Raw genomic sequence first — 14,930 nt, forward strand, 5'->3', positions numbered from 1 at the left:
TGGACTCTTCCTTCAATCAATCGGTTTCCGCAATATTTCCTTCCCCATCTTGCCAAGAAAACTTTAGAAAAGTTCCATTAACTAAAGCAAAATGAATTGTTAGACATTTTTATTTTATGAGATGAAGTGTCAAACATGTCCGTGTTAGACATGTCTGTCTTGTACTTGCACGTTTTTTCGATGTGTCACTTATCGCGTTTGGCACGTGGACGTGCCATACTGTCCTACAAGATCAGTGTCCAAGTATGTATTTTAACTATACTTCAAGAGGGAACTAAATCTGTTATTATTCTAATAGTGTATTTGATTTTCTTTAAGGGCCTATTCGGCAACATGGGAATTTAGAGGGAATAGGAATTTTTCATTTGGGATTGAGAATTTCAATTTGTCAAAATCAAAGTTATTTAACCCGTGAAATTTTTTAGAATATAGGTGTTCGGCAAATGCATGGAAAATTTGTTAAGATGTTGGTTGTTATTTTTATTTTTATAGATCAAATTTTAGCTAATTAAAAAGATAAATTAAATATATAATGTTCTTTATTAAACCAATTTAAAACCTACAATTTAATAAAATAAAATTTTACCAATAAGATCTTCATGCAAAAAATTATAATTTACAAAATATTAGAAATAATTAATTTTATAAAATATAAATTTGGTGACTTATTAGAAACGAAAATTTTTATAACAATAGTGTTGCGGCAATTTTATAACAATTTACAAAAAAATTATAACAAAATATTATACACAATTTACAATGGTGATCCGTTGTACAAGTTAATTTTAAATAAGCATTGATTAGTACAATTTCATCTTTTAATTTCATCCATCTTTAATTTGAGTGCTGCCACAAATCAATTTGGGAAAAAAAAACTGAGGTTTGAGTGAAATTTTTTTTTCCAACAAAAGCTAGTGTAAAGAGCATGATGGGTTTCAAAATGGGTACAATAATGGGTATTTTATCAAGCTACCGAACACCATATAGGTAAATATACCATTACCTCTCTTTTTCCTCAGAATACCCATGGGAAATGGGGTTGCCGAACAGGCCCTAAGAGATGTGTTGTGTCTGTGTTATGTCTTCGGCATGTTATACATGAGGAATTCGAGTAAGAAGTATTTTTTTTTATAAATTCATTAATTAATAATATCTAAATTGACCAACCTAGACTCCTTTCTCACTTTTTTTCTATAAATTAAAAGAAATAGAGCAATTAAGAGGAGAAAATGGTAGGTTCGATCGGACTTAAATAAAAGATAGTTGGGAGGGTTGAAGGTTGGAACCAGAAAGATAAAAGATAGTTGGGAGGGTTGAAGGTTGGAACCAGAAAGATATGTTTCAAGTTAGAAATATCAGCTTTTTAGATAAAGTTATATTACTCCGTAATAGTATGTACATATTTTTAAAAAGACAATTATGATTTTTTAATTTTTTTCTTCTTACTCAAAAAAATAATTATGATTCTTTGATTTGTTTTTTTTTCTTTTATGTTCATACAATGATTTACATAAGATAGATAAAGAATACAACCTACCTGTTTATCCCAAATTTTTTGATTTGATGATAGAATATCCTATTTCATTTATAGTTTTAAGATTGAAAATCCAAAAAAAAAGATAAATTGTACAATTTTGCATATTTAATCCGTACAAATATTAAAGCAAACACACACCTATATTGAAAAAATGCACACACATCTTACAGCAAATCATACTGGAACACTCTGTTTATTAAATCCAAATTAAATCTCTTGAACATCGAATCTATTCCGCTCCCAATTAAGAAAGTCAGACTTACCTAACCCATTGCAAATAAAGAACCCTGACATTAAAATTGTTTGGCTAAAGTTCTTTGGCATTTCTTGAGCTATATACATATGCCTTCGCATCGGATCTATTGACGGTGATATAGTTCCAAATCTCAATATTTGCGATGTAAACGGCTGACTGAAACCGTTGAATTTAATAACCCACATAACAAAATCTAAACAACCTTTTAATTTTTAAGATCCATTTACGAATATCTAGATTGACAAAATAATGTTTTTAGAAATTCTAGTCCATTAAAAAAATTCTAGAATAAAAAATAGTAAAGTTCCTTATCCCACGAGATCTCGATGTGTAGATCAAACCCTTTTCTTTTCTTTTTTTTTAAAAAGGAGGTTTAGCTTCAGATTTTATATATGAGAAGGGTTGAAATGCCTCTATTTTTTGTGTCTCTATCATGTCTTCATTTTTAAAATTTTAAATAACTCAAAATTTAAAACTTCAAATTCAAAATTCAAAATAAAACCATTGGATATGATGTACATCATTTTATCTATACATGTGTAAAAAATTATGATATTTCAACTTTGTTTTGGTTGTCATCAAGAGCTTATAAAAATGTAATAATATGGATAATTTATAGATGTTGATTTTTCAATAATTGATTAACATAAAAACAAAATCAAAATGTGATATTTTTTTTATGAGCACATAGAAAAAATAACATAGATCACATCTAACATTTTTATTTTGATATTTATAATTTAAATTTTGATTTATTAACGCGGATTTGGCTACAAGGCTATGGGTTGAATAGAGGGCTACGGTGCTATGGCTCAATATTCGAGTTTTCAAAATCCTAACGGTCGATGTGAACCGTTAATCTTGTTCTCCATATTAATGTGTTTGGAGACCAAATTTTACATTTTTTGGAAATTTTTTACTATTTTTTATATTTATTGAAAACCGTTGTTTTTTAGACAAATCCGGACCATAAAAAGCAGCGATATTCAATAAATCTTAAAAAATAGTAAAAAAATTTCAAAAAATGTAAAATTTGATCTCCAGACACATATTAATATGGAGAACAAGATGAACGTTCAGATCAACCGTTAAGATTTTAAAAACTCGAACATTGAGCCGTAGAACCGTAGTCCTCTATGCAACCCATAGAACCGTAGCCAAATCCTTATTAACGCTTTTAAAAATGAAGGCAAGGTGAATGCACAAAAAATAGAGGCAGTTGAACCCTCCTCTTTATATATTTGTAGGTTTAAACATGAGTAATGTGTAAATCAAACTTGGCGTCTCAGTTCACCATTTACAGGGGCAGGAAAAGGTATATAGCCATATAAGAGAAGAATTCACATCCTCTCTATTACTCCAAGATGGAATCTTTTACAATTAGTGGATTCGGACTGTTATTTTAAATTTGGCACGAATCTATAGATTTAATCCAAAAGGGAATCCTTGTGCTAGCTCGAATCTCAAAACAACTGAGATTTAATCTCAAATCATAAAATGAGGGAAATCATCTACAGTACTGTAGAGAATACGGATCCATAAGAGAAGGGGGGCTAAGTTGAATTAATGTAGAATAAATCCGGACCGTCCGATCTATTTTGGCACGGATATTAAAAATGCTACATGCGTTTCCCTGAGACCAAATTGATCCGATTCTTGATCTGACAGTTAAGATGCATTAACTCAAAAGTTGGGGTTAATGCAGAAGATGCGGATTCGGCTAAGTTCCCTCCCCCCGCCATAAATTGATTTTTTTTTTTTTTTCATTTCTGCCCTATAAAAAAATAAAAAATAAATTTACAAAAATTTATACAATTAGTTTCTCATAAAATGTAATTATAGAATATTTATTTATCCAGCTTTCTAATGTCAATTCTATTTCCGTCCCTAACCGTTTGAATCTAAAAAATTGAGATTTAGTGCCATAGCAGTGATCAATCAGTAGTTCAGTACCATGTATTATAAACTAACTATTAAAAAAGCTTATTTTTTTCAATACTCGGCAAATCAGGCCAGCGGTAGCAGAGAGAATGCTCTGGAAGACTGGAACGGAAATTATCCAGTTTAGAAGTGTACAGTTCGTATTGCAAGTATCCGTGCTTCCGAACAATTGATGATTTTAAAAATATTATAGCCAAATTTTGCAATTTTGTATCCACCGAGTGATATATTGATCCAATGAAAGACTAATTCAAGGAGATGGAGCGGCAGTACAGTTGATTAAGAGAAAAAAAAATCTAGAACCGTGGTTATTTAAAGTCCCACGACTTTATAACTTCTGCGAAACTTTTCAAAAAAAAATAATAATTTAGGAATCATGTAATAAATTACCTCAAAGTAACTGAATCCAAAAGTTAATATAAAAAGTTTTTCGTTTTCAGAAGCAGACTAGTCTTTATTGCTTATGGAGCTCAGATCCTCAACTTAAAAAAAGTGCAGGTAAGATATGCTTTATTTTTGGAGCAGCTCATGTAATTCTATAGAGTGTGGTCGTGTGGAAGGATATCTTTGCCTAAAAATTTGGAATGCCCAGTATGTCATTGGCATATCAGGCATTCAGGCGTAGTAGCTTTTTACTGGCTCTGCAGTTCCTTGCCCATGCCCAGGGATACCAATCTTGAAGCCTTCAAACTGTTTGTTGACCAGGTGAAGAAAGCAATTCATGTGTATAGATTAAAAGAAGGCTTTCCACCAGCTCCCTGAAGCTAGAGTTTTCTTTTCCAAACCTATCCAGCAGCAGGGCGAGGAACAGGATGGGTCAATGCAATCAAATAATAATTAAAAAAAATTGAAATTGATGTTAATTAAATATCATTTAAACTTCACATGGTTACTTCGATTTAATGAAATGGCAAAGGCCAATCCAACAACTTGATAATGTTAGTTGGACATGCTGAATAAATTTACAATGGTAGAGAATTTGACATAATTAAGCTAATTAGTTTCTGATAATAACAAGAGATCAAGGATTTTAGGAATTTATACTTGTAAACAAAATGGAAAATCTTTCACTAAGCATGTACGCATGCAAACTTAAAAGCAATGCAATTAACTTCCAAATCAACAAAGGAACTTCACATGATCTTTTCATACATAGGTCGGATTTGATCTATCAATTATTGACATGACTATACAATAATATATATCCTTTTACTAGGTTCAAGTAGTATTCTTTTATGGTCGCGCTAATTAAAACATTGTACCTAGTATAAACAGCAAATTAGAATTGAGCACCCAAATTTCCATCTCACTTCAATATACTAATTATAAATAAAATATAATTAGCTAGAGCCCCATGCTATGTTAGCTTGTTCTTTGAGGGTAGCATAGAGCTCCTGAGCAACATGTAGAAGAAACATATCAGATCCATGCTTCGCTAGGAGAGAAATTGATACCGGCAGATTGTTATGCATCCCAAGCGGAATGTTAATCTACACGACCACAGTGAAAATAATGATATTTTTCAATAAATTAGTTATGGATAATTTTTGTCCCCTAAAGAAACTGTGGGAATCATTGAAAAAAAGTTGATCCTAGTACCTGACAAAATCCAGTCATGCCAGCAATAGAGAGTAAAGAGAATGCTCTAGCACGGAAGTTTTCTAGGTCACTAGCATCCATCGAAAGCTTTGGTGGAGGCCCAGGTACAGTCGGTATTGCCAGTATCCCATAGTCCTAAAAAAGTGGAAAGCAATAAATAATTTCCAATGCTGAGGTTGTACATTTCAGTGAGCTCATTTCATTTGCTAAATAAGCATATTGAGGTTTTTATTTTTTAACCTTATTTCAGTATCCTCTATCACCCAGGATGTAATAGATAATGATTGAATTAGTGCCAAAAAATTATTACCCCAAGAAGATTGGTCAGGGCATATTTTAGCTCAGCTCTTATGACACTGCAAAGGTCAAGATCATCATAATTTGCAGTGAGAGCCTCATATATACGTTCCTTTATGCCAGGACCGAAATCAGGTTTTGTAGCATTGATCCATTCTTCATGATTAGCTTTGAACTCAGATCTGAAACCAACTAACTCATGGATGTTAATAGTTTTGTATTTGCAAAATAAATTTATGAACAAGTTATTGAGAATTAAGCTCCCAGATTCTGTGGATCTTCTTGGTTCCTGCACTCAACGCATGCAAACATAGAAGATTTTACATCTCTACTTTTAGTTTTTCATTAATATCTTTTTTCTGCATAAGTATGCACATGCTTGATTTTTCACTAATAACTATTAAAGATTAATAGTTAGTTCTTTCCTCAACATAAATAAACTCAAAAGGGCCAGCTGAATAAAGAACAAGGACAAAATTATTAAACTAAAACATCTTTTTAAGTACCTTTGTATTAGGCGCATGGCATGTGAAATTACTGCCAAGGCTGGTAACGTTGCCACTTTTCCTTCGTAAATGCCAATCAATTTATGTATGCTAGGCACATTCTTGCAGATATACCCGTCCAGGTTTTCATTATTTATCAGCTGAGCTGTAATCAAAGAAGAACATGCACAAGTACCAAAGGATATAACAACTTGAACAATTCAACAAGTGAATGCTTTATTTCAATTATAGCTGTCATTGTAACTGCTAAGGGCAGAAACACCAGCCATTTACTCATAACATACTTTCTTACTTTTCTTCTCATCTTGTTCACAATACATGCCTATGATGTGATTTTTTTCCATTACAAAGCCAGTATGACCACAGACAAGTGTCTGCCAGCAGTAAACGATGCTAGTTGGACAAAAATGTTTACTGTACAGATTGAAAATACCACAAAATAGTGGGGATGTCATTATTCGAAACTATCAAAAGCATTTTGTTTCCATTTGATCCCAAATAAATATATACACAACTAAGTATGTATTGACATAGCAATAACTTACAGCCGTATTTTTTTTCAGTCGATACATTCATGATTTGGTATGTCTTGTCACTTGGCAAACCCAAAGTTTCAAAGCAATCACGAGGAATTGAAATATGAGTTGGTTGATTCCTTGTCTCTGGCACTAATTGCAACAACACTTGACCAGCCTGCATCAAAGTTTGAAGATCTCTAGCAAACCAACCTTGAGAAAAAAAGAAAAGAAAAGAAAGACAGTAAAAACAACAGGAATATCCATAGGGGCTTAGTATTTTGACCAAGAGTAAGACCCTTGAAGTAATAAAAATGATGCCATGGACTAAATATAATATTACCAACGGTATCAAAAATTTGAGCCATTGGAATAACTCCTTCAGAAGAAATTATTCCGTGGGAAGGTCTAAATCCAAAAATTCCACAATATGCAGCTGGGACCCGAACACTGCCACCTGTGTCAGTACCTATATTCAGAGCGAAAGAAAAGATCGACACAAATTTTAGCAGTTTTGAAGTTCAAAAGAGTATACATGACATTTGTTTACAAAAGCCAATAATACCTAGAGAAAAGTTAACCAACTTCCCAGCAACAGCCACAGCAGATCCACTGGATGACCCGCCGGGGACCCGATCAGGCACACATGGATTAGTTGGAGTGCCATAATGCTTATTTTCCCCATTTATGCTACAATTTAACTCATTTGAAAAAAAAATTAAGAGGGACATAAATAAAATCAAATTAAAAGAAGTTCATTAAGAGAATTTTCTGAAGTCCACAAGGCATGCATGTTACAAAAATGTAAAAGAATGATTTGGTTGGAAAGTATAGCAGATGCAAAAGGAATATTGGATATAGTTTTACAATGCATATTCCAGAAGGTATATTATCATGAATCAAGAACACTTAACTCAAGAAAGCAGGAAATGTATCAAGGATTCACATGCTGGTCCCTTAAATCTTATATTTTAAGTTTGGCCCCTACAAACTTATGTTACTCTAAATTAAGCCATTATAGATTATGTTGAAATCAAGCCAAAAATTCTTCATCAACAAATAGTGTCCAAGTGTCTTTCTATATCTACCCTCAACATGATTTCTACATTTATTCGTTCTTTTTCTAATGTGAGAAGAACGTAGGACCAAATTGGTAGAATTGCATTGTTTGAGAACTAAATTGAGAATTCTGAACTGTATGACCCATTTATGTAATTTACTCTAGACAAGTCACTAGGTGGTACCAAGTACCTGTAAGCCATCTCATCCATCACAGTTCGACCAAGACAGGTGGCACCAGCATTTAAGGTGGCTAAGACAACTGGAGAAGTCGACTTAGCTGGTGCATGAGTTCTAGCCCAGTCTAAATTGCCAAATCCACTAATGAATCCTTCCATGTCAAATCTACAGTAGACGATAAGAGGTTGCTAAGTAAGTCGACATTTTTAAAATTTTGCGAGGGGAATAAGTAAAAGGGACCCTACATGTCCTTCACAGCGAAGGTGAGACCTTGTAAAGGGAGATGAGAGGAGGTCGACCCCTTCAGCTCAAATTTCTCCGTAAAGGCTCCATAGTCGCCTCGTTTCTCTTCCATGTTAAGAGAGACGGGGGGAGCAAGCGAGAGGAAAATAATAGACCGAGTAGGAATGAGTGATTGGGTGCCACATATGCTATTTAGGAGATATGCTACTGACCGAAATGCTGCTGACGACAAAACATTTAACAGTAAGGTCTGTTTAGGCCTTGTTTGTTCTATCTAATAGGAAATTAAGATTATTAGAGTACTGTATGTAATCTTTTGTTATTTTTACCAAAAAAAAAGTATTAAGGATATGTTCTCGAGTTTTATAAGGTTGTGTCACAAAGGAAAAGAAATGACATAACATGAAGCTTTCTATTCTGTTACCTCTTCTCTCGAGCTTTTTTTTTACCTCATACTAGCCAGCCAATCAGTGTCAAGGAAAATAACATAAATTAAGCTTTTCTAGAATTGATATCCTATTGGTAAATAGTAATGCGGTATATCTAGTTCCTGCCTTCCTGGGAACCATTCCACAGCTTCTTGAAACATTCAAATGTTGACAATTAGCCTCCTTTTTTAGATCATGCATCTGAGGAACAATAGAGGAAAATTAATTACACAATTTTTGCTGCAAAATTTTTCAGGGAAAACCCCGAACTCATCCAACTTGTTTAGCATAAACAGATGCAAAATGAGAACCAACAAATGAATTGTTCTCCTACAAGTGTTTTCCAACAAATGAGAATCAACAAATGATTTATTTTAGTAGCTCCACACGCAACTCATTACAATTGTAGCACATATAAAATGTTTCTTACAAATCGTTTAACTACATAACAGATAAAACATTAACGGCAATAAAGGAACTCTCACAATATAATAAAAACAACACTCCTGCTGTCTTTCCAGGTACCTAAACACCAGATTTATTGCATAAACAAGATGTAATCTGGAGTATCTATATCATTGGAGATAAGCTTAATTTTCAAGAGTTTGCATCTGTGATTGAGAATGTTATTCTTGAGAATTGCTGACTTTCACTAAATTATGATCGCCTCGTAGCCATTCCATCTCTTTTTCTCGAACGTAAACGATACCCATCAAAGGTTGACATGCCACCATCCTCTCCGTCGGTCCCATCTGAATCATCTCCAAACTTGAAATTACTTTTTCTGAAGCTCTGTTTTGGCTTTTGCCACAGTCGGTCTTCGGACTGGTCCCCACCAGTCTCCTCTGGTCGCTCACAATTGCATTTTCTACATTCTTGGTTCCTCCTGAAGTTCACATAGTCACAACTGCAGAGAAAACAGAGAAATAATAAATAAATAAATGAGATGACAATGATTAAAGGGGAAAAAAAGCCCCTGGTATATCAGGGTTGGAGACGAAAATTTCCAATGGGATTCAGTGTTGTGACTGGAGAGTTTATAGATTAGACAATATAATTGTTACAAAAAACTTGCTATTTTAAGGAGTATGGAGGTTACATTTAGATTACACAACAAATGTTGTATAGAATAACAAATACCATGCATAATCAAAGTGATTTGATATAAAGAAAAATTGGGGGTCAACTAACCCCGATATGGCTTATTTGTACCTGCTACAGCCTCATAGCTCATTTCAGCAAACAGAAATTAGCAATTTATCATGTCTATGTTACTATTTTCTCTTTACTCAAGATATGATGCTTGGCCTTTATGATTCCTGACCATACCAGTACCATGGCACAAAGGGGAGAATATGAGAAGGATACATACGATGGGCATTGCCACTCGCCAAAATTAAGCTCCCTTTGATGAGGCTCTTCGCATCGAAAACAAGCTTTATTTCGTGAAAAGTTCATGAACTGGCATCTGTACAAGGAGCAGAATATTTTACTCAAATCAAGATAACAAATTAAATTTGAAAATTAATTTGGAGTCTACAGATTTTAAGACGGGGGAGGGGGGGTTACTTGGGACAATTCCAGTCCCCTGGCTTCATCTGTATATTACTGGGACCCGCCTCCCTTGGTCCCGCTTCTTTGCATTCCAAGCAACGTATGTTCCTAGCAAAATTCAGAAAATTGCATCTGCCAGAAAAAAAAAAGAAAAAAAAAAGGCAGAACATAGATTAGTAATCTGTAAATTTTAAAATGAACAACAAAATGTTATAAGTAAGAAAATTAAAGAAGTTACTTGGGACAGAGCCAATCGCCTTTCTTCATTTCTACTCCAACTGATTGATGACTCACTTCTTCTTTCTTACTTGAAACATTACGAAGAACTGGTTTCGGTAAAGATGGGTCAATCATGGTATCACTTAATCTAATAAGCTCAGCTAATAAACTTCTTGCAGACACTTGCACATTTTGTTTAACAACACTCTCGTCGTCTCCTGAGAGATTACTCGGTTCTAGCGCATAGGTCAGTAGAACACGAATTACATCTACAGTTCTGGCCACTTGTTCGTCTTTTGCAGCTACATATGCCTTGTCACATGATCCGCGTAATTTGCACACTCCACATGCCTGTATATTATGTATTTTATGTACATATATCTTACTGTTGTGGACTTAGTTGTAAGGAAAATACAATAGTCCCTACGTGATGGGATTTCCATTTATTGGACCCCTTGTTCATAACTGTCAGATAAACTGGACAAAATCTCATAAATTCAAAGGCTACCTAAACATTGAGGAATATATTATAAAACAACTACCCTTGAGCAGTAAGAGAAGATTTTTGTCTCAAACTTAAGAACCAAATGACACGTACTAATGTTGAAAGACCAGGATGGCAATTATTTAACTTAAAAATCAGAGAGGAAAATGCTATAGTTATCAGAAAATCAACTTACATCCCCTTCATCAATTTGCAGAAAGGCCCTTAATCTTTTTGAAGAGTTGACAGCCTTGCGAAATAAACTAGGGCATCCAAACTTGACTAAAGCTTCTAAATCTTGCTTAGGTAGGGTACTGCATAGCATGAATAAAATATAAAAAAGAATGCCTCAACAAATGCATTTTTGGGGTGATTAAAATTTACCTGAGAATATCAAAACGTTCGCGGCCAAATTTCAGGCATGCATTTTTCAGTTGATTTGTCTCAGTAGTAGCATCTTCTACTAAGACTGTTGCAGCGTCTCCTTCACCTTTTGTTATGATATTTTTTCAATTTATTTGTTAGTCAAATGGTAAAAAGAAATGACAACCATGGTCATCTAAGCTAACAAAGATTTATGATAAGGCTATGAAGCAAGCACATAGACATTGTAAAACAAGAACGTTGAAATAGCTAGCAGAGATTAATGATCATCTGTATGTATACCAGGTACATAAACATTGTAATTATCATGAGAATGTTAATGTGTACTTCACTATAGAAGAAACAGATAAATACATTTAAGCTATGTCTCAGGAAAATGGACAATTAGAAATATTTGGCAATGCCCAACCCCTAGTATTGATAGCTTTTAATGGTCAATAAATGCATCTAAACTAAGAAAATATTATAATATCATCAACAATAAAGTGCGTGTAGTAGGGATTGATATAAGAAACCAAATTAGATTACTCATATCCAGTACGAATACATGGTAAAATTGTGCTCGGGATGTGGTACAATTATTCATTCTTTGGTATCATTGGATTTGTTCAACTGAACTTTAAAAAGGCTTATACTTAAAAAGATATCAGTACTGTACCACATCGGTACTAAATTTCCTTCCCTTCCGTTAAAAGCAAAATTAATACCCAGATTGTGCAGATATACTCAATTGATGGCATTAAAACTTATATATAAATTGAAGATTTACACGGTCCGGTAAAATAAAAGACTTACCTGTGATGGTTGTAGCTCTATCAAAGTATCCCTTGGTTTTAAGCTTGTTTACAAAGCTATCCCACTCGGGCCATGGGTGACCCGCATGTAGTGAAGGATCTGAAAGCGGCGATGGATCTGAGTCAACAGATAATGTAGTGGCTGCGGAAGTGCATAAGCGGAGGGAAAATTGGAATTTCGTGAGGGGTGAGAAGGGGTAGAGAGGGAACAGACGACGAGAGGAAGGAGAGGATATACGGTATGAACAAAGGAAGGTACCGCTGAGGTTCAGTAGAAGCTTCGAAGAAGCCATGGATAAGATAGATAAGAGAGATTGCGGGATTGAGGACGGGCTTAGGGTTTAAGGTCAGACGGTCACTGGTGGGGAGAAGATAAGGAGAGTAGACCTTGAGCTCACTGCTGAGCCGAATTTTTTATTAATAGAAATAAAATAAATAAAATATCGAAATTCGAGAGTACTGTTGAATCTTTTCGAAAAATAGATAGAATGGGTTGTGTTAACCCGTCCCACCGGACGGGTCTAATTAACCCGTCCCGGTTACTCCTCCTTAATCAAATTCGCGAAAAAAAAAAAAAAACCGGATGGGTTTACAGGACCCATCCCGAATTAAAAAAAAAAAAAAAAATCCGGACGGGTTTACAGGACCCGTCCCGAAAAAAAAAAAAAAAAAAACCGCGGATTTACCTGTTGTAGAGCCTAGCAGAAGTTACCATGGAGACTAATTTGAACTGGAACGGGATGGGTCCTGTAAACCCATCCGGTTTTTTTTTTTTTTTTTTTTTAATTCGGGATGGGTCCTGTAAACCCATCCGGGTTTTTTTTTTTTTTTTTCGCAAATTTGATTAAGAAGGGAGTAACCGGGACGGGTTAATTAGACCCGTCCGGTGGGACGGGTTAATTAGACCCGTCCGGTGGGACGGGTTGTGACAACCCGATCTACCTACTTTTCGCAAATATTCAAAAGTAATCCCGTTTTTCGATATTTATTTTATTTTATTTCTATTAATAAAAAATTCGGCACTGCTGAGTTTACTTCAAAATTTATTAAATTAATTTTTATCTCAAACTGTTAAAACAAAGCTGATGTATTTTATAAATAATATTTTTATATATAAAATTATAAATTGTATAAAGTCAAACATTTAAAAAATAATGAAAAATAAATGTATTAAATTAATTTAGATGTTTTTTAACTATTTAATTTTATATTAATTAATTCAAAATTTTATAAATTTTGCAAGTAAATGCTTTACTTGTAAACTAAATCATTTTTAATGGTTCAAATTCATCGTTTTAAAATCAATATGATCAATCTTAAAGTAAAACTTCTCAAGAGTCTTATATGAACTTCAGAATTTGTAAAAGTTCTTTTGTTTAATAATCCTTTCAAATAAGTCCTTTGTATTCTTTCAAATAAGTTTGCGTGTTTAGGCCTCTTCATATTATAAATAAATAAATAATATATGATGTGATCATAAAAATCATTAGGGACCTCAAATTTATTAACTTAAATTGTTCATCTACATTTAGACATAATAAGAACATTAATATGATTTTATTTCAACTATAAATCTGACCAATGTATCATATAATGCCCAACAGGAAAGAAACTCAGAATATTAAAAGCAATTTATTTAGCCCATTTAGGCACATTTAATATATTTAGTCTGGTGACTCCTTGCTACAAAATTTTCATCATTTGTCATTCTATAATTGACTAAAATAATGTTGTAAAATTCTAAATTGAAGCAAAATGTTAGCATTAGAATGTCGAGAAGCGTATTTTGTTGTACTTGAAAGGCACTTTTGAACTTGATTTGTCCATTAGCTTTCATTTTTTCTTTTATTCTTCATACTTACACTGATGTTGATTGGGCGGAGTGTTTCGATGATCGTCGCTCAATCCCGGATTTTTGTGTCTTTTTTTTTATCTAATCTTCTTTCATGTCGTTCAAAGAAACAAAATACCGTCTCCTGCTCAAGTATCGAAGTCGAGTATCGAGCTATGACAGATGCATGTGCCGAGTTGATATGGCTTCAACATTGTGAGCTTTCCGTTCCACTCATTTTTAAACCAATTCTTTAGTGTAACAATTTAGGCACTACTTTTCTTGCCTCGAATTCGGTTTTTCATGCACGAACAAAACATATTGATATTGATTACCATTTTGTTCGTAAAAGAGTCATGTCTCGGCAACTGGAGGTGCGATTTGTATCTTCCAAAGATCAGTTGACCGATCTTTTCACTAAATCCTTCTCAGCTGCATGCCTTGGATTTCTTAGCCAAAGCTGGCTCTCTATTGATGTAAATACACTGAGGGCATTATTATAATTTAGATTTAGTGCAAGTCAGTTAGGGAGTTAGTTATAAATTGAGATACGTCTCTGTTTAGAGAAGACATGTAGTTGATGCCTATATAAAGGCCACTCCTTGTATCAAATAACTGAGATGATTTTAATAAAGATTTACAAGATTGTCTCCATTGTAATTTTTCTCTGTTACAGATTTTTACTGCAATGGTTCCACTTAATTTAATAATAAACATAATCATAAGTTCATAACATCTTAAATTGTTCAAAAAAAATTAAGTAAAATCTTTGAAACACGTGAGGCAGAGCCGCGGAGGTGTGAATATATTCAAGAAAGAGCGAAAAGAGAATGAGCTTCGCTGTTATGCTTTCATGACTATTTTATTCAGGAGCGAAACCAGACTTCTAAACTATGGGGGTCAATCACATATAATTTTCATACTAAAAATAGGAATCAATTGTTGATATTTTACTCTAAATTGTATAAAAAATCATATATAAATACAAAATTTTTTTAAAAAAATGGGGGTCAATTGACCCCATTCAATTAACATCCCTCCGCCTCTGATTTTACCTTTCCGTTAAATTTAACGGATAGTTTTGGTACTTGCAAAATATCTGA

At 33.7% G+C, this 14,930-nt stretch overlaps 2 protein-coding genes across 2 annotated transcripts; both read right to left on the minus strand.

Annotated features, from left to right (window-relative positions):
• Positions 1 to 4,817: 4,817 nt before the first annotated feature.
• AMI1 (amidase 1) lies at positions 4,818 to 8,337 on the minus strand. Its single transcript, XM_078299283.1, has 9 exons — positions 8,136 to 8,337; positions 7,903 to 8,055; positions 7,217 to 7,341; positions 6,995 to 7,120; positions 6,682 to 6,864; positions 6,137 to 6,281; positions 5,644 to 5,812; positions 5,334 to 5,468; positions 4,818 to 5,224 (listed from the first exon to the last, which is right to left on the minus strand). The coding sequence occupies exons 1-9, from the start codon at positions 8,243 to 8,245 to the stop codon at positions 5,075 to 5,077; spliced, it is 1,296 nt and encodes a 431-aa protein (XP_078155409.1). The 5' UTR covers positions 8,246 to 8,337; the 3' UTR covers positions 4,818 to 5,074.
• A 575-nt stretch (positions 8,338 to 8,912) lies between these two features.
• On the minus strand, positions 8,913 to 12,401 carry LOC144551339 (zinc finger protein VAR3, chloroplastic-like). The gene is made up of 7 exons (XM_078299282.1): positions 11,998 to 12,401; positions 11,203 to 11,308; positions 11,015 to 11,132; positions 10,354 to 10,685; positions 10,131 to 10,247; positions 9,934 to 10,029; positions 8,913 to 9,468 (listed from the first exon to the last, which is right to left on the minus strand). The coding sequence occupies exons 1-7, from the start codon at positions 12,287 to 12,289 to the stop codon at positions 9,219 to 9,221; spliced, it is 1,311 nt and encodes a 436-aa protein (XP_078155408.1). The 5' UTR covers positions 12,290 to 12,401; the 3' UTR covers positions 8,913 to 9,218.
• Positions 12,402 to 14,930: the final 2,529 nt, after the last annotated feature.

Source organism: Carex rostrata, chromosome 3 (genome assembly GCF_964058835.1).
Source record: "Carex rostrata chromosome 3, lpCarRost1.2, whole genome shotgun sequence".
Lineage (NCBI taxonomy): Eukaryota > Viridiplantae > Streptophyta > Magnoliopsida > Poales > Cyperaceae > Carex > Carex rostrata.

Excerpts from the sequence above, each read along its gene's own strand:
- AMI1 (XM_078299283.1), bottom strand. The coding sequence starts at position 8,245 with ATGGAAGAGAAACGAGGCGACTATGGAGCCTTTACGGAGAAATTTGAG. Across the intron at positions 6,282-6,681 it reads GACTGAAAAAAAATACGGCT|CTCAGCTGATAAATAATGAA; the intron begins GTAAGTTATTGC and ends CTTTGATTACAG. Across the intron at positions 5,225-5,333 it reads GCATGACTGGATTTTGTCAG|ATTAACATTCCGCTTGGGAT; the intron begins GTACTAGGATCA and ends GTGGTCGTGTAG.
- LOC144551339 (XM_078299282.1), bottom strand. The coding sequence starts at position 12,289 with ATGGCTTCTTCGAAGCTTCTACTGAACCTCAGCGGTACCTTCCTTTGT. Across the intron at positions 10,686-11,014 it reads TGCAAATTGATGAAGGGGAT|GCATGTGGAGTGTGCAAATT; the intron begins GTAAGTTGATTT and ends CATAATATACAG. Across the intron at positions 10,030-10,130 it reads GGGGACTGGAATTGTCCCAA|ATGCCAGTTCATGAACTTTT; the intron begins GTAACCCCCCCT and ends CTCCTTGTACAG.